Source organism: Vipera berus, assembly GCF_964194415.1.
Source record: "Vipera berus genome assembly, chromosome: 8".
NCBI lineage: Eukaryota > Metazoa > Chordata > Lepidosauria > Squamata > Viperidae > Vipera > Vipera berus.
The window spans coordinates 3,576,844-3,596,009 of NC_138211.1; the positions used below are offsets into that span (position 1 = coordinate 3,576,844).

The 19,166-nt window shown below is 43.4% G+C and overlaps 1 protein-coding gene across 1 annotated transcript in view; it reads left to right on the plus strand.

The window, feature by feature from the left end:
• GRIK4 (glutamate ionotropic receptor kainate type subunit 4) overlaps window positions 1-19,166 on the plus strand; it is a gene marked incomplete at its 3' end in the record, with an annotated part of 164,599 nt that overhangs the window by 120,873 nt on the left and 24,560 nt on the right. Inside the window, exons 10-11 of the mRNA XM_081333607.1 lie at window positions 8,398-8,505; window positions 9,734-9,937. Coding sequence (XP_081189733.1) covers window positions 8,398-8,505; window positions 9,734-9,937 — 312 coding nt within the window. The remainder of the gene's footprint in view (window positions 1-8,397; window positions 8,506-9,733; window positions 9,938-19,166) is intronic.

A 19,166-nucleotide genomic window follows, 5' to 3' on the forward strand; every position in this document is an offset into this window, starting at 1 on the left:
CTGAGCTTCCTGAGGCGAGTTGTTCCACTGGCTCATTGTTCTAACTCTCAAGCAATTTCTCTTTAGTTCTAGGTTGCTTCTCTCCTAGATAATGTTCCATCCGTTACTTTTTGTCTTGGTCAATTTTCAGTGTGATCAAGATTTTTTTTTTAAAAAAAATCACTGTGCAGGCCATGTCTCCAAGCTGGCTCCCCATTGGTTTGGCTCCTGTTCCACAGTGGCAGGTTGGACCGCAAAACCCCAACAGCCGATTTCGGTCCAAGCTGCAGCCCTTTGAGCCTCTCAAATTATTAATGACAACATTATAATGCTTTACATACTCAAAGCGCTGAATAAACACGAGCTGTGGGCCGTGCAGTAATGTGCTAAGGTTGGCTTAAATAATGCAGTTGGCTGATAAATAATAGAGGAGGCAAATACTTTGGTGCTTGGAACAGAAGCAGTTTTAGGCTCCGATCTAAACTTACAGATCTCCCACGATGAGGGAGCTTTGTGCCGGCTTGCTCTCTTTTAAGCCGGATTATTTTGCAGATTCCAGGATCTGAATTTTGCAAGAGACAGCCAAAAGATCGAGGACCTTTAGTGACGACTCATCGGCGAGGAACTGCATGGAAAAAGGCAGTTTTGAGGATTCTTGGAGGATTCACCCCGGCCTTCAGGACTCAAAATGTTTTTAATGGAATGATTAAAGATGAATGAATGATTAATGATTAAGCTGGGGGGGAAAAGTGACTTCAGACCGGTCCTCGGACTTGCAACCGTTGCAGCATCCTCATGGTCATGTGATCAAAATTCAGGTTTTGGGCAACTGGCATGTATTTGTGACGGTTGCCCTGTCCTGGGATCACGTGATCCCTATTTGCAACCTTCCCAGCTGGCTTCTGGCCAGCAAAGTCAATGGAGGAAGCCAGATTCACTTAACCACCGCATAATTCGCTTAATGACGGTGACAAAAAAGGGTCGTAACGTGGGGCACAACTCACTTAGCAGCTGTCTTGCTTAGCAACAGAAATTTTGGGCTCCCTCGTGGCTGTAACCTGAGGACTGTGTAGTTGAAATTCAGTACATGTTGGTTTGTTTTTCCCCCCCATTTTCTTGTGTCTTATATATCAAGCCTGGTTATTTTGGAGGGATGTGCGAATGTGAAAAAGGTGACATTAGGGAAAGTTCTGTCTCCAGAAAAGGCGTCACAGACCTTTAAAAAGGTTCAAAAGAGCAGCTACTTTGCAGACCAATTAGCTATCTGTCTAGGTGGGAATATTCCCACAATGCTTACACTTGCAGGAATGTTTAAATATGCCATCCACATCTTCAGTCAGACGGGAGCTAGTTTGGGAAGAAACCTTCATATAACATTTGATTCTTGGGCTGGAGAAGCTTTGGGTTGTTGTTGTTGTTTTTTACTATTCTTGCTTTTTATTTCCTCCTCTCTCTTTTGCCTGGACTCCCTGTTCCTCAGGTCTGCTAGAAAATTCACTGAATTTTGAAGTTGCTGCCGATTCCTAGCAGCCGGCAAATTAGCTATGCTTAAGGCTTTCTCATCCTTCCTCTTTCCCGTTGATGGCCAGCAGCATTTAGTGATTGAATATTTAATATATTTATATAGCAGACCTCAACATGGTGTTGTGTTTAGTCAAAGCTGGCTAAGTGTATTTGAGGAGGAATTCTCCAGCCCCAGCCCCACCCCGAGTAGCGGTTTCACCTTGCAGAAAAATGCCAACTCATTGCCTTGACTGCTTCCTGGAAAAGAATGAGCCTATCAAATCTTCTTTTGAATTTTGGAGTGGACATTCACGGTCTGGTAGAATCAGAACTGAGTTCAAGTTGTGTGGCTTGGCTCCCATTTTAGCTCAGGAGGTCCTAATATTAATTTGAGCATCAGAGCAGCTGCTTTGCACCCCCAAACTCCAGGTACCTTCCAGTAGGGCTAGAAATACTTTTAGAAACCCAAAACAGTGCCTGGGCTCAACCATGGCAGCTAACCCTGATTTAGTAAATAAGTTAAAATTGGCTATTGTTTGTGCAATATGCTAAACCAGGAGTCATGGCTTAGAAATTACGGTGGCTAGATTCATGCAGCGGAACAAGGCACACCCAAAGCAGGAAAAGCACATTGTCATTGCTAACAATATTATTGCCCTGTGGTAAGATAGGCCACCAATAAATTGGATAAATAAATGGAAAGAAAGAAAGAAAGAAAGAAAGAAAGAAAGAAAGAAAGAAAGAAAGAAAGAAAGAAAGAAAGAAAGAAAGAAAGAAAAAGAAAGAAAGGAAGGAAGGAAGGAAGGAAGGAAGGAAGGAAGGAAGGAAGGAAGGAAGGAAGGAAGGAAGGAAGGAAGGAAGGAACAGAGGGAGAGGGAGAGGGATGGAGAGAGAAAGAAAGAGAGAGAGAGAGAGAGAGAGTGAGAGAGAGAAAGAGAAAGAGAGAGAGAGAAAGAAAGAAAGAAAGAAGAAAGAAAGAAAGAAGAAAGAAAAGAAAGAAAGAGAGAAAGAAAGAAAGAAAGAAAGAAAGAAAGAAAGAAAGAAAGAAAGAAAGAAAGAAAGAAAGAAAGAGAGAAAGAAAGAAAGAACCAGATGGCTCAAAGTTCTGAGTTAGGAGAAGGCAGATAATTATGTTCCTCCATGCCGGGGGAATCCTTTCCAACCTGAAGAAACATTTCATCAGCCGAATGAACCAAATAATCTGAAATGCAACCTTGTACTCATACGTTTTATAGGAAAGAGCAGCTGCTGCTACTAGTAACCAGAAGCTCCAGGAGGAATTCTTGAGTCTATTGCCTGCCTCTTTCAAGCAGGCTCAAATGAGATGACTCTTACATTATTCCAAAACTCCGAATTTCCACTGTCCTTCTTTCTTAAGCCAATCAACTTCCAAGGCCCCTACACAATTTCCCAAACTGAATTTTTGCAGCTTGTTATCTGTACTGTATTAGTATTTGGGGGGGGGGGAGAGATGTGAAACCCTTTAGATTGCCAAGGGGTTCCTGGTCTAATTATCCCATCAATTCTTGTGCAGGTCCTTTTCTTCAGTTTGTGTCCCATAAGCCAAGACAAGGAGCTTCGGAAACAAATGATCATTATTTTTCCCCCCCTTTGGGGAAGGAGGAGCCACCTTGACAAATATAGCCAGGAGAACAAAGCGAGCTTATTTTTATTTCAGGTCGCAGAGCCTCATTCAAGGCTGCCGGTTCAGGGCTGCTTACAGCCTTAAGAAATGGAAAGTCACATTTTGATCTCTGGAGAGCCCAGAGAATGCAGCCGGGTCATGTTCTCGTGGGATCCATTATACTTGGGGTTGCAGGCCCCGTTGGCAGTTTCCCAATTACTGGAAATACATATGGTCTTTTTAGGCTCTGCTTGAAAGGGACCAGGAGTGGCGTACAAGAGGAAGGTGAGCGTGAGTTCATAGGGGAGGCCTCTTTAGATATCGGTTTACTCGGAGGAGATTCAAAGCTTGAATCTTGATTTCCCCTTCAGAAAGTTCTCCAGCTGACAGCTGCCTTGAGATGACTGAAATAGGATAAAAAGCCCTCGCTGTATCTCGGAGAAATAAGTCTAGATGAGTCTCTTTTCGGAAAGTTAGGAACAGCCTTTCTACGTTGGGCGTTTCTAGGTTGGCATCTCCATGCCCAAAGTAGCCAGCTAGATCTGGGGTAGGCAACCTTGGCTCTTTTATGACTTGTGGACTTCAACTCCCAGAATTCCTGAGCCAGCATGGCTCAGCTTGGAAACCTCTCCCTTTCCCCTCAGCATGGCTGGTTGAAGAATTCTGGGAGTTGAAGTCCACGAGTCAAAAAAGAGCCAAGGTTGCGTACCCCTGACTGCTAGATGAAGGCCATCAACCAGGCGGGGAATATTGTTGGCCAACTGATCTGGTTGGTCTCACAACTGCCTTCTCTTCTGTACAGGTAGTCCTCGGACTTAACAACCACAGCTGAGCCCAGACTTTCAGTTGCTAAGCAAGGCCGTTGTTAAGGGAGCTGTGCCTCATTTTATGACCTTTCTTGCCACAGTTGTTAAGTGAATCGCTGTGGTTGCTAAGGGAGTCACACGGTTGTTAAGTGCATCTGGCTTCCCCAGCTTTGCTGGTCAGAAGGTTGCGAAAGGGGATGACGTGACATTGGGACATTGCAACCGTCATAAATTCACGGCCATTGAAGTCCGCAGGTCTCAAAGGCTGGACACCCCTGATGTAGCTCCATGGAACTGGGGAAAGGAACATCTAATTCCTTCCTGCACATCATTGTGAACCTCACAGTTGTTATTTCCCTTTGGATCAAAACATGCATTCCTGGCAGGCCTGGCAGATTCAACCAGCAGGAAGTTAACAGTTTTACCCTGTGCTGTGGTTCCAGCTGTACCAGATGGTACGCTTCCTTCTCTGGACTTACGATTCTTCCCTGGGGAGGGGAGGGGCGGAAAGAGTGATGTGGGCAGTGAGCATAATTCTTCACCATCAGGAAGGCAGAGAGAGAGAGACAAAGAGAGAGAAAGAGAGGGGGAGAGATGGAGAGAGAGAGGGAGGGAGGGAGAAAGGAGAGAGGGAAACAGGGAGAGAGAGAAAGGGAAAGAGAAGGGGAGAGAGGGAGGGAGAGAGAAAGAGAGGGGGAGAGAGGGAGAGAGGGAGGGAGGGAGAAAGGAGAGAGAGAGAAAGAGAAAGAGAAGGGGAGAGAGGGAGGGAGAGAGAAAGAGAGAGGGAGGGAGGGAGAAATGAGAGATGGAGAGATGGAGGGAGGGGAGGGAGAAATGAGAGGGAGGAAAAGATGGAGGGGAACAGAGGGAGGGAGAAAGAAAGAGAGAGGGAAAGAGGGAGAAAAAGAGGGAGGAAGGAGAAGGAGAGATGGAGGGAGGGAGAAAGAGAGAGAAAGAGGGAAGGAGAGAGAGGGAAAGAGGGAGCAAGAGATAGGGAAAGAGAGGGAGGGATAGAGAGAGAGAGAGAGAGAGAAGTTCTATGCTTGAATGTTCTTGGATGTCTTCACCTTCAGCAACAGACAGAAGCATCTGGGAGGGAGATCTATTAGCAATATTAGCCTGCCATTGAGAGTCAGCTTCAGGTCAGAGTCAGCACAGGACTTTATGGGATAACCTTGAGGCACAGATGTATTTAGCTGACCGTTGTACAAGCAAGGGGTCATACGGCTTGGTTGTCGGAGTAGGCAGCAGCAGTAGTCAATTAATTTGGGCAGGCCAGCAGGGAAAATACAAAGTATGGACTTAGAGGGCTGTCAAAATTAAAGTTAATCTGTTTCTAAATGGCTGGGGAGAGGGGCAGGGGCCAGAAATAAATGCTCTGTTACCAAGGGGCAGTATTGCCACAGTGAAGAATATTACATTGTAGTTAAGAATGTAATCTAGGAAGAGATGGTAGACTTTTGACTTTAACGTTGATCCGCCATGCAGAACTTGTAAAAATTACCAAGAAGACATTGTGGGACATCTGAGTAAAATTGTGTAGGTCAGGTGTGTCCAACCTTGGCAACCTGAAGACCTGTAGACGTCAACTCCCAGAACTTAGCAACCTAAATTTTGGGCTCAGTTGTTGGTCGAGGACAGGGGTAGGCAACCTTGGCTCTTTTATGACTCATGGACTTCAACTCCCGGAATTCCTGAGCTAGCACAGTTTTGGGAGTTGAAGTCCACGAGTCCTAAAAGAACCAAGGTTGCCTACCCCTGGTCTAGGACTACCTGTACTTGGTACAGTGTTGGGCTGAGACCAAGCAGGTCTGATTGCTAACCCAGGAAAAACTGAGCAGGTTATTCTGCAAAGAGAGACATTCTCGATGCTGGGATTTCGGTAAGTTTTCCTATGTTTCACTGAGCGCATTTATCCTCTGATGATCCTGGCAAGACCAGCCAGGTTGAGAGACGGTAATTAACCCTTCAAGAAGCCTTAATTGAACACGCTGTGATTTCAATTCTGGATCACCTTTCTCATTTTTTTCAAGAAATGAAAATGTGGTCCAGAGTGCAGCTGGAGAGAAATCTCTTTGGTTATCCGAAAACTTGGTTCCTATGTAGGTAACACTAATCTAATCGCACCAGACCACCCTCTTAATATCCTCATTACCTCTACACTTAATCGAGTTTGAAATCTATTTAAACTGATTATTGCATTAGCTGAAGTGGGATTTCAAGTTATTAAAGAGTTTGGTTTGGTTGAGACATTTGCACCAGCCAAATGAAGCGGATCCCGTGTGGTCGTCAAGCCCCGTACTTCTTCACTGTCTTCCTATAGGTCTTTAAGTAATTGTGATCCTGGCATGCTTCTCTATCTGTCTTTTATCTCACAATGAAAGATACACAACTTGATAAACTGAGGTGCTTAAAGTGAAGGGTCGATATCGAGAATGAACTGTGGGTCACGTTTCCCCCATAAGATCCTTAGCACTTGGAGAGATAATAAGGATGTGAGATATTGAATGAATGGAAAAATTGGGTATCTCTGTGTTGCTGTGGTGGGCTGACAGCTATAAGGCAAAAAAAAATATATTAAAATAAAATACAGTCCTTTCATTCATCAGGGTAGAAGCTGCAGCAAATGTTATTAGCAATCCTGGGGTTCTTCAAAGAATGCCTTTGCAAAAACTCTTCTGCTTGCAAAATGATCTAAGGTCACCTGTTTGTTGCATCTTAACAGGTCCATCTGGGTCACCCGTAGAGCAATAAGGGTCAGTCTTAAAAACAAGTCTCCAAAATTGGCAGCATTTGAAACTCAGGACTCCTCAATCTTGTCTGCTTAAAAACAACAACAAACACACAAACTGTGTGTCTGAAAGGATTTATGGCTCTGTTCCATTGCCACTGGAGAGTGTAAATTACTTTGAAGAACAGTAAAATAGAAGCCTAGATGGAATAGCTTAGAGTGGCTATCAGATTGTTGGGGTTGATTAGCTTGAATGATATCATTAACAAAGGGTTAATTAATCTTTTGGAAGCAATTATAGAGGAAAGGAGGCTACGGTCATTAGTAACCAAAGCAGAACCATGGAAAATGTGCCTTTTATTAAAGCATCTTACTAGAATACACCTTGGCAGTTGAGGAACTGAAAATCTAGTTTTGCTAAGGTACATTCATTTATTTATTTTACTGTATGTATAAAATTTATTGGCCCCTCTTGCCATAGGGTAACTCTGGGGAGCTTACGCTCATAAAAATATCTCTATACATATACAATCAAAACATAAATAAAATTGAACATTAAAACCTAAGGAGACATGGGGAGGGTTAGGGCGGAGTGGGGGGGAGGTGGGATCTCTTGTTACTCAATCAACCACCTCCGTTGCGCTGTTCCCACACTGGGGCGCCAAGCCAACTGGCAGAACCAGGTCTTTAGAACCTTATGAAAGGATAGGAGGGTTGGAGGCCAACCTCACGTGGTGGGGGGGGGGACCCAAGATGTTCCAGCGGGCAGGAGCAACAGCAATGTTGCAGGAACAATGCTTTCTACACTGATCTCAATGCTTGTGCTGAAAAAAAGATGTTGAGACCCTAGAAAGAGTGCAGAGACGAGCAACAATGATGATTAGAGGCTAAAACATGTGAAGAATGGCTGCTGGAATTGTGTATGTCTAGTTTAATGAAGAAAAGGACTAGGGGGACATGATAGCCGTGTTCCAATATCTCAGGGGCTGCCCCAAAGAAGAGGGAGTCAAGCTATTCTCCAAGGCACCTGAAGGCAGGACAAGAAGCAACGGATGGAAACTAATCAAGGAGAGAAGCAACCTAGAACTAAGGAGAAACTTCCTGACAGTGAGGACAATTAATCAGTGGAATGGTTTACCTCTAGACCAGAGGTCCCCAAACTTTTGGGCACCAGGGACCGGTTCTGTGGAGAGTGTGTGGTGTGGTGTGCTGCCTGCATCCCAAGGATGGGGCTTTGGTTGTTTGTGCGGACTGGTTGTTGGCATGCTGTGGCCCAGTATTGGTCCACAGCCCAGGGGTTTGGGACCCCTGCTCTAGACATTGTGTGTGCTCCATCACTGGAGGTTTTCAAAAAGAGTTTGGATGGCCATTTGTCTTAATGGAATAGGTTCTCCTGCTTGAGCAGGGGGTTGGACTAGAAGACCTCCACGGTGCCTTCCAACTCTGTTATTCTATTAAGTTCCCTGCCTCCACAATGCTTCCTGTTATCTTGTGTATAAGGGTTTCTCTATGGTGGGACACTTGGAACAATCCCCACAAGTTTTTCTCTTTTTAAAATTGTGGTTATGACAAACCCTGTCAAGGCCAGGTCATAGCTGAGTTCTGTAACATAATGCTGGTGGGATATATTGTAAAGCTAATGAAGCATTGACCACTCCATGTTGCAGAATTGGCGGTATTGTCCTGCCAGAGTGGCCATGTGGCAGAAGCAGGCCTATTCTGGTAAGTCACAACTCTTCCCATTCTCTTTGCAGATCGGTCACTGGCATGTTACAAAAGGCCTTTCAATGGATAACCAGATCTTCTCTACCAATGTGTCGGAGAGCCTCTTCAACACCACACTTCTGGTCACCACCATCCTGGTAAGCATGGAGGGTCAGAATGACCCCTTTTCTTCTCAAGTAATGGAGACAAGGCCTCTTATTGTCCTCTACACCAGAGGTCCCCAACTTTTTGGGCACCAGGGACCGGTTCCGTGGAGAGAGGTTTTTCCGAGGCCTGGAGACTGAGTGGTTTTGTGTGCTGCCTGCATCTCGCAGATGGGGCTTTGTTGTTTGTGCGGCCTGGTTGCCGGCATGCCGTGGCCCAGTACCAGTCCACTGACCGGGGGTTGGGGACCCTAGCTTATCTCCAACTTGGTGTCTCGTAGACTTATTAAGATTACAAGAGCCAGAATATTAGCTGGGAACACTGACAATTGTAATCCCAGCACATCTGAAGGAAAAGTGTTCAATGTGCTATCATTTCATGCATAGGTCTATTTATGAAACTCTCAAAGGAACATACAATCCCATTGTGAATTTGCAGAAGTTATTAAATTTTTCATGGCGTCGTTGTGCAGAAATCTATTTTTGATACATTCAGTACCAGCAAAGATGAAGCTTGAAATGGGATCCATATTCATCCCACTTTTCCATTCTTCTCCAATGGGATTTGGATTAGATCCAGTTTAGTGATAAAGATGGAGAAGTCATCTAGGACGTCTTGTTGTAGTAAGGATTATACAATCTGAGTGACCTCAGATGATCTATTCTAGGGAAATGTTTTCGTAACATCAAAAGTATCTGGTCCTCAAGTATTACTCTATTGCCACCCCAGGCCACTGTCACATTGGTCCACTTTGCTGGACTGGACATATCCTTTCCCATCCTTAGTGCTAGGCCACTACAGAGCAGTAGTCAAACATCCTTCTCTCCATATTGAAGGCTGCTAGGAATTGTACCCCCTGCTTGCTGTACCCCTAGTTCCTATTGCACCCTTCCATATTGTCCCACATATGCCAGGGGCCATTTATTGCTCACAAGAATCCCACTTTTCTGACAAAACTGTCACTTGCATAGAATGAGATGGTTGTCTGTCTGCCAAACCTGGGGGAAACATCTGCTCGTGTGGATCTAGCCAGCTCTTATACTGCATCCCCCAGATAACGTGAAAGCCTGATGTATCTATTCCAGAGATTTGTTCCCCTTCCCAGAAATTCCCAGTGAGTCCCTCGTATCACCCGCCCCTGCTTTCCGATTTGTGCTGAATCTAGTGCTGTTGCAACTCCGTGGCTAAGATGAGAATGACAGCTGCCCAGTTTCGATGCAGGAAAACCCTTATTTAATGCTCAAGGGCAACCATCAAGAGCTGGATGGGAATGACCGCTACGAAGGCTTCTGCGTGGACATGCTCAAGGAGCTTGCGGATATTTTGCGCTTCAACTACAAGATCCACCTGGTGGGAGATGGAGTGTATGGAGTTCCTGAGCCTAACGGAACGTGGACTGGCATGGTTGGAGAACTGATTGCTCGGGTGAGTAAACCAGCCAACGCTAAAGACTTATGGGTGCTCTTAGGTGTCTCCCAGAATTGCATGTTGCCTTCTTTTATGAAGTAGTTTCATTCTCCTATTTAAAAGCGTCCCTTGAGATGTGATGTTCACCAAATTGTTGTGGTAGGGACAGAAGTCTCTAAATTAGTCTCCTCCTATATCCATCTTTCTCCACCTAGCGCTCTCTAAATATGTCAGGCCAGTGCTTCTCAAATTCAGCAACTCAATGAGGTGTGATCTTCAAACTTCCAGAAATCCTCAACTTCCCAAACTTCTCCCAATAACTCTAGGAGTTGAAGTCCACGTAGCTTCAAGCTTCTGAGATTGAGAAACATTGTGTTAGACTATAACTCCCATATCTGCCTGGTCATTTTAGACTGACATGTCTTGAGAATACTGGGGTTGGGGAAGACCTGTTTGGACGGTCCTGTGTTTGGTTTGTATGGAGATACTTTTGATATGGGAAGCATTCAAATGTGAACTCTCCCATCTACACAGGAAGAATCAGTTGGTTAAGCAGATTGTGGGATTGTTTTTGTTGCTTTGGATTGTGACTTTGGACTGGATAAATATCCACGGAGGGTCTCAATCCTCAGGTCATGCTTGTCCCAAAGGTGTGTCAGCTGCCACCTCACACTTGCTTCTGCTTCGTTTGGAGGTTTAAAAGTGGTGCCAGGTCTGACAAGGGTGCTTTTTCCAAAAGGCAACTGGACGTTTTGAGTTTTTTTCCCTTTAAAATGTTTTTTCTCAGTTTGGACTGGATGTGGTACAGTATAGCTAGAAAGATGTGTTGTTGATTAGGATGGTAAGACCTGAGGGCAATTGTTCCTGTTTCGAGGGAGGAATTAAATGCAAGGGAGGACCAACCTCGACTGCTCAAGCTCCTGAGCTGAAATCGGGCTTCCGTCTTCCTCCAGGGATCCTGTGCCAGCCAAGGAGATCACTTCAATCCTCTGAAAGGCAAACTAGCGAATTATGAAGGCTCTTAACTGGTCATTTTCAAATGTGATAATCTAACTAGGGTTGGGGGGGGGAAGTTGAGGATGGAACTCTTCAGCTTCTGAAAAATCCCCATAGATTATTTAGTGCCCCTTGTCCAAAGGGAGGCAGAGTGCCATGCACACCGAGGGAGATCAAAAATGCAGGATTTCTAGGAAGGATTTGAACACAGCAATCCAAAGACACGGTAACCATCTCACGTGAGATGGAAGAGACGCATAGGGTGGATTCGGCACTTTGGCTCTCCAAGGTGAGAGAACAATACTTTGTTAAATGGAGCTGATTGCACATATTCTTCCTCAGCCCTGAGAGAGGAGTTCCCAAAAAGCTACATGAGAAATTATGGGACAGCATTTGTTCAAACTAATAATAGTTTCCGTGCATCTGACTTCATTGTTCGGTGAATCCTTCCTTTAGCTCTTTAGTAAATGAGTTCCTTTCCTAACTGGGCCTTTAACTCAAATTGGTATGTAAGTTGGAACTCACACTTACAAATGGACTGCTTGTGCTAAAAATGGCAGATGGTGTCATCCTTCCTTGAGCCACGCAATGCCTTCGGGAAAGGCTGAAAACTGCTGAAAACAGGCTGTGTACTAAAATGACTCATTGACTTTAAACATCGAGTAGAGTAGAGTAGAGTAGAGTAGAGTAGAGTAGAGTAGAATAGAGTATATATTAGAATAGAATAGAATAGAATAGAATAGAATAGAATAGAATAGAATAGAATAGAATAGAATAGAATAGAATAGAATAGAATAGAATAGAATAGAATAGAATAGAATAGAATAGAATAGAATAGAATTGGAAGGGACCTTGGAGGTCTTCTAGTCCAACCCCCTGCTCAGACAGGAAACCCTATACCATTTCAGACAAATGGCTGTCCAGTCTCTTCTTAAAAACTTCCACTGTTCCAGTAATAAGCAACTCAAGGCTAGATAGATGGACCTTGGACCATCAAGGTGTTTCTTAGCCTCTGGATTGTGTTGGATGATGTCGGGTCTTGTCCACATCCTGAATGACCTTTCTCAGAGTCCCTTCTAGGATTCTGGGAGGCCATTACTTTCCTCCCTACTTCTGTTGAGGTTCAGGGAAGCTACAATGATGCAATAGCACTGAGATGATAAGGGCTAGGAAAAGAGAGATGAGTTCCTAGAGGTGCCCATTTTTACAGGGCTCTTGGAGATTTCACCTCAATCTCAGACGTGAGAAGTAATTGACTCTTTGCTAGGTAGGTTCATATAACACAGAGGGCATTGGTTGACTAGGAGGGCTATTTTAGCCACAAGCAAACCTAAGGTTTTTGCTGGCTAACCCTAACATGTTGGAGAGTTCACGTAACATCTCCACTGCTCTCTCTCTCCATGTCAAGTTATGCAACTCCTGCTAATTAGGCCACTGAGTGTAGTTCTTCCCTGTGTGCTCTCAAGCAACATCAAACATGAACCTAACTTTTTTTTTCTTTTGGAAACGTCTCTCATAAAAAGCTATAAACAACCAGCTGGTTCTTTAGTGTTTTGTTACTGCTATTTGTTGTTGGGTTGTTTGCTGGTGCCTTGGGCTGTCAGCTTAAATGTGTATAAAAGGGAACAGGGTTTAAACCATTCTTCAAGGCTGTAAAGAGGAAGAACTGCGATAGGAAGGGAAGGGAAAGGAATCTGGCTCTTTTAAGCAAGTGTTAAAATATTCTGTCAAGTGGTTGATAGAAGGCTGTTTGTTTGCTCGCCTGCTTTGGAAAGATAAGAATTTCTAGATTACCTAGAATTAATTATTGAGCTACTTGTTGCTTTGTAACAATAGAAAGAAAGGACGGGGGGGGGAGGAAAGGCACATTTTGCCTGGGAATTTGGCTCAATAAGCTTGCCATCACCATTGCATCCATTGCAATTACTTCTGTGCAAAATTAGTTCAAAGATTCTGTATGTCGGAAATATGGCCCGAAGGTTTAATAAGAACGATTGAAGAACCCAGATCATAACGGCTACCAGCCCTCCAGCAGACTTCAGAAGCAGATATGCGGACTGTGATTGCCCAAATATTCTCAAGGTGGCAGTCAACAGAAAAGCAGCCAGGCTGGATCAAACCCAAGCCGTATCTCAGCCAACTTTCTCTTTTCTAAACCAAAGTCTACTGGGAGCTTGAAGGCAGAGCTTGAATGCTGTGCTGATCACTCAATTGCATTTCCCGCAGTGGATATTTAAACAAAAGTCTGCCGTAGTCTCACTATTGTATTGTTATGAATTTGTGTATGCATACCTTCGAGTTGGTTTTTTACTCTTGGCAATTCCTTGGACGGGTCCTTGCAGTTTTATTGGCAAGGTTTGCGAAGGTGGTTTGCCATTGCTTTCCACTTAGGGCGGAGAGAGGATGACTGGCCCAAAGTCATCCAGCCAGCTTTCAAGCCTAAGGCAGGACTAGAACTCACCGTCTCCTGGTGATTGGCCCCAAAACACCCAGCTGGCTTTCATGCCTAAGGCGGGACTAGAACTCACCGTCTCCTGGTGATTGGCCCAAAGTCACCCAGCCAGCTTTCAAGCCTAAGGCAAGACTAGAACTCACTGTCTCCTGGTGATTGGCCCCAAAACACCCAGCTGGCTTTCATGCCTAAGGCAGGACTAGAACTCACCATCTCCTGGTGATTGGCCCAAAGTCACCCAGCCAGCTTTCAAGCCTAAGGCAAGACTAGAACTCACCATCTCCTGGTGATTGGCCCCAAAACACCGAGCTGGTTTTCATGCCTAAGGCGGGACTAGAACTCACCGTCTCCTGATTTCTAGAGTGATGCCTTCACAACTATACCAAACTGGTTCTGGTATGTTGTTATACTGTACATTTTATGTGAAAAAGATGCGTTGGTGTTTCTTTGGAAAGCCTATGAAATGTCTCTTTGTAATCCAGCACGTCCAATTCTCATACAGATGATTAATGCAAAAGATAGAGAGCCCTAAAAGGTCTATCTTAGACTTGTCCCAATCAGTGAGAGGGTGGAAAAAGGAGATGAAAACCCAAAACTATGAGGGTTGTTGTTTTTTCTTGAAAGAAAACCATCAAACAAATGAAAATTAGAAGGATGCAATTAATGCCAGCTGCCACAGTGCCAGGTTAATTACAAACATTTCTGTACTTCATAGCGTTTTTGTCAAAGTAAGTATATGGGGGGGGGGGGAAAGAGCCAATCACACAGTGTGCTAATTAGAATGAAATAAAAGACTTCAAGTGGAACACATAGAGTTAGCCTTCAGTTTGGTGACAATGAAATGTTCTTTTTTACCTGGTTGGCTGGACAATAAAGTTCAGTGGCATAATATTTTGAATGTCCCTTTAGATTTCTTTTGGTTTGGGCCACCATTTAAGCATGAAAATGTGAACCACCAAAGGAACTAATTTATTTTGCAATAAGTAATGGTGGGGTCTCGGGGTGACCCTGCATGGAGCATGATTCAACATGAAACATCTGAATAACTTTACCAGCCTGCTGTAGCCTAATCAACATTTTATCAGGCCAAAACTAGGAAGAAAAATTCTAGGGAGAAGAGCACAAACAGACTGGAAAATATCAAATAAAAGAGGTTTCTCAGACGTAAGAGCACAGGTCTAAAAAAAAACAACTGGGCACATTTGGAAAGAATATCTGTTTGGTTGGTGGATGACCTTGGGATAGGACCTAAATCAATCATGTATTTGGTTAAATGTCTATGGAGATTCTCAATCATCCAGGTCATGGTTGTCCCAAAGGCGTTTTTCCCCCCAAAAGCAAATTGGACTTTCTTGGCTCCTTCTTGGTCTCCTGGTTGAGCAGAGGGTTGGACTAGAACAGTGTGACAGCACTGTTCTTTCAGGGCGATGTATGAGAAATACTCTAGCTGTGTTTGCCATGGAGCTTCTGGCTGTGCTCAGCAATGTTTATTTCACAAGTCATGTTGGGAAGGTATTTCAGCAGCCGATCCAGCTCTCTGTTCCATCCCTTAAGGTAGGGGTCTCCAACTGTGGCAACTTTATGACTTGTGGACTTCAATTCCCAGAATTCTGGCAGTTGAAGTTCACAAGTTGGAGACCCCTGCCTTAAGGAGTCAGGCAATCTTGGGGGGAAATTCTCCACCCAGCAGCTGCCCAGGAAGCCCATAACCCTCGACTTATGAGCAGAATTGAGCCCAAAAGGTCTGTTGTTAAGCAAGACATTGGTTAAGTGCATCACAGCAGTTGATAAGCTAGTAACCTGGTTGTTAAGTGAATCCGGCTTCCCCATTCTTGGCTTGTCAGAAGGTTGCAAGAGGTGATCACGTGACCCCGGGACACTGCGACCGTCTGGATTTTGATCACGTGACCTTGGGGGTTGCAACTTGCAAAGGTTGTAACTGTGGTAAATGATCATCAGTCGCTTTTTCCAGTGCTGTTGTAACTTTGAATGGTCACTAAATGAGCTGCTGTAAGCCGAGGGCTATCTGTAAACTCGTGACGCATTATTTGTCTTTTGAAGGAGATGCCACGCATGGAAACCACCCTTTGCCAAGTGCTCTGCAACTTAATTAGCTGGAGGCCAAGCTGTCACATCCCTAAAGAACATCCCTCAAATGTAACCCAGTTGTTATTTATGGCTTGTTTTGGCAAGGAGGCGTACCAGTCTAAGGGAAGTCCCCCCAGGGGTTGCTAAGGCATAAAAATAGAGTTCTGAGTGCTTTTTTATGCAAGAGAACACATAATCTAGATTAATAAAAGGGTTCCAAGAGGACAAAAGAATAAGGCAAGGATGCAAAAAAGGAAAAGGCACTCAGTATTTGAGGGGCTCCCACAAAGAAGAAGGGGTCACGTTATCCACCAAAGCACCAGAGGGAAGGACGAGAAACAATGGTTGGAAACTGATCAAAGAGAAAAGCAACCTGGAATTAAGGAGAAACTTCCTAACAGTGAGGACAATTAACCAGTGGAACAGCTTGCCACCAGAAGTCATGGACACTCCATCACTTTTAAGAAGAGACTGGACAGTCACTTGTCTGAGATGGTATAGATTCTCCTCCTTGAGCAGGGGGCTGGACTAGAAGACCTCCAAGGTCCCTTCCAGCTCTATTCTATTCTATTCTATTCTATTCTATTCTATTCTATTCTATTCTATTCTATTCTATTCTATTCTATTCCATATTTTCTATTCTATTCTATTCTATTCTATTCTATTCTATTCTATTCTATTCTATTCTATTCTATTCTATTCTATTCTATTCTATTCTATTCTATTCTATTCTGGATGACAATAGTGTGTGTAACCTTTGTATTAGATTGTTCTGCTCCCTTCTTTTTTCTCTATCTGTTCCTCTTTTAATCCTATAATAATAATAATAATAATAATAATAATAATAATAATAATAATAATAATAATAATAATAATAATAATAATAATAATAATAATAATAATTGTTGTTGTTGTTGTTGTTAAAAACAACTGAGTAAGGTGCTAAGTAAATATTGTCAATTACACTCAAAACTATTCCAGGTAGAATTTTATTATTTCAACCTATAGTTCTGCATTTTATCAACACATTTCTATTACCGGAGTGTTTTAATATAATAGCATTTTAGTAGTCTATTAGACCGCCAAACAGCTATATAGCTTTGTGCTTAACAGTTAAGCATTTCCTGGAATTCTTGCTGCCTTACATATTTAAAATAAGGTCTGGGACTGCAATTCTTACCTGCTACTTTTATTTTTTTAGCCTTTTTTTGTCACTTCCTTTATCTACTTCCCTTTCCCCCAGGTAATATTGCTTCTGAATTATACCTACATCTGGCCATTCGCCGCAACAAAGCGTTTGATTTCATTTCTTTTGGCTCTAATAATTATCAATGCAGTACTGCCAGGTAGGTTTCCATGCTGTCAGCCTGCCGATCTGCTTAAAATTTATAGCAAAACGGAAAATAGATGCAACATGCATTTTTATGAATGCAGGGATAAGGAGGACAACGAGTTGGGATTGCTGGAGGCATTTCAGTGCCCTGAGCAAAGTTTTAGGCTCCTTCAAGCTCAGCTTCTGCTTGGGTTGCAGGTTGTTGTAGCTATAGAGAGCGGTGGAGGTGGCCTTGAGGGAAATACGCAGAAGCTGTTAGGAAAACAAAAGAGGCAGAAGCATTCCTTAAGCCTGGTGTAAGGGGGTGATGCTAGGAAGAAGCTCAGGATGGCTTCATTCTGGGGTGAGAAGGAGGGGAAGGTCCCACCGTCGGCTTCCGGCTTCCGATCTGCCACAAAGAAGAGTTCAACCTATTCTCCAAAGCAGCAGAAGGCAGGACAAGAAGCAACGGATGGAAACTCATCAAGGAAAGAAGCAACCTGGAACTAAGGAGAAATTTCCTGACAGGGAGAACTATTAATCAGTGGAACGGCTTGCCTTCAGAAGTTGTGGGTGCTCCATCACTGGAAGTCTTTAAGAAGAGACTGGACAACCATTTGTTTCCTATTTGAGCAGGGGGTTGGACTAGAAGACCTCAAGGTCCCTTCCAACTCTGTTATCCAGTTATTCTGTTATTCTGGTCTCAAGAAAGCTTAGTTCTAGTTTCATCTGGTAGAATCTTTATTGATGTAGTCATTTGACTCTATCAAAATTATAAAACTAATGCAATTATACAAAACGCAGTTATAGAAAGAAAGCAATAAGATATGATCGTAGTAAGTTGCCACCCCTGAACAAGAAAGGAGAAAATGTTCTTAAGGCCACATCTGAGTGTGTTCTCAAGATAGTAGCAGAAAAGAAAATGACTGCAGTCTGAAACAAATTTGACTACACTTCATTGTTGCAATTATTTTATACAACCTCCTGGCTCTACACGATGCGTTGCAAAATTGAAGGCAATTATACATATATATATGATAATGATTAAAATATGTGCTGCAAGGAGCTTCAACTCTATTGTTATTCATTACAATCTAAATTTAATTTCTTAATAGGACCTAGCAGAGATGAATGAGAAAGCTGGACCAAACAAGTCATAAATAAAATAATCTGAAGGCTGTTATTTTTATTTTGTTTTGTTTTGTTTTGCCATAAAATGTCATTTATGTTAGTCATTTTAAAAAAATATAGACACCCCCCTGCGGAGCGAAATGTCCCTTTTCAATATTTCTTGCAGAAAAATAAACATTTTTCATCCAAATTGACAGCCTTTAGAAATGATATTTTCAAATGGCCTGCAATTTGTAGTAAGTGGGAAAATGAAAAATTGCAATAGATCTCAGTTTCTTAATAAGGCTGGGATATAGAGAGTCCTCGGCTTACGACCACGGGACCAGAATTTTAGTTATTAAGCAAGGCTAAGGGAGTCGTGCCCAATTTTACAACTTTTTTTTTTTTGGCTACAATTGTTAAGTGAAACACTGTAGTTGTTACGTGAATCATACGATTGTTAAGCAAATGCGGCTTCCCCCGTTGAGTTTGCTTGTCAGAAGCTGGCTGGGAAAGTCTCAGATGGTGACCACATGACCTTGGGATACTGCAATTGGGGTAAATAGATGCCGGTTGAGGACCTATCATAAGTATCTTTTCCCAGTGTCATTATAAGTTTGAATGGTCACTAAACAAATGGCTGAAAGTTGAGGACATTTCTTCTTCCTCCTCCTCCTCCTCCTTCTTCCTCCACCTCCTTCTCCTCCTCCTCCTCCTCCTCTTCTTCTTCCTCCTCCTCCCTCCTCCTCTCTCCTCTTCCTTCTTCTTCCTCCTCTTCCTCCTCCTCCTCCTTCCTCCCTCCTTCCCTTCCTCCTCCTCCTCCTCCTTTCCCTCCTTCCAGCTGCTCTATCTTGCCCACACTTCTGCCAAGGCCAGATTCATTTCAGAGTCTGCTCCTGCGGGTAAATTTGCCCATTTGGAAGACAGTTTTCCATCCTTGGGAAACGTCTTCTTATGAGGACTCTGACCCTCATTCACAGTAATCAAGCCAACCAAATTCACGAAAATAGGGTAAAACAAGATAAATCACAGCTGGCAGGACAGCCTATAAAACAAGGAAGCCAGACAGTGCCCTCTTGGGGAATTATAATGCGCTATGCATTGTAATGCGCTATGCATAAAAGAATGCCGTAATGGACTGTAAGTTATGGCACTTTGAGATAGTCAGATAAACTGCTTACAGTTTGCTTGGAGACTAATGTTATTTCTACAATTTGTTAGTCACCGTACTGCCCAGCCTCTCCTCCAACTCGTAATGTAGCGATGCTTGTTCAGCATAAAGGAGAATT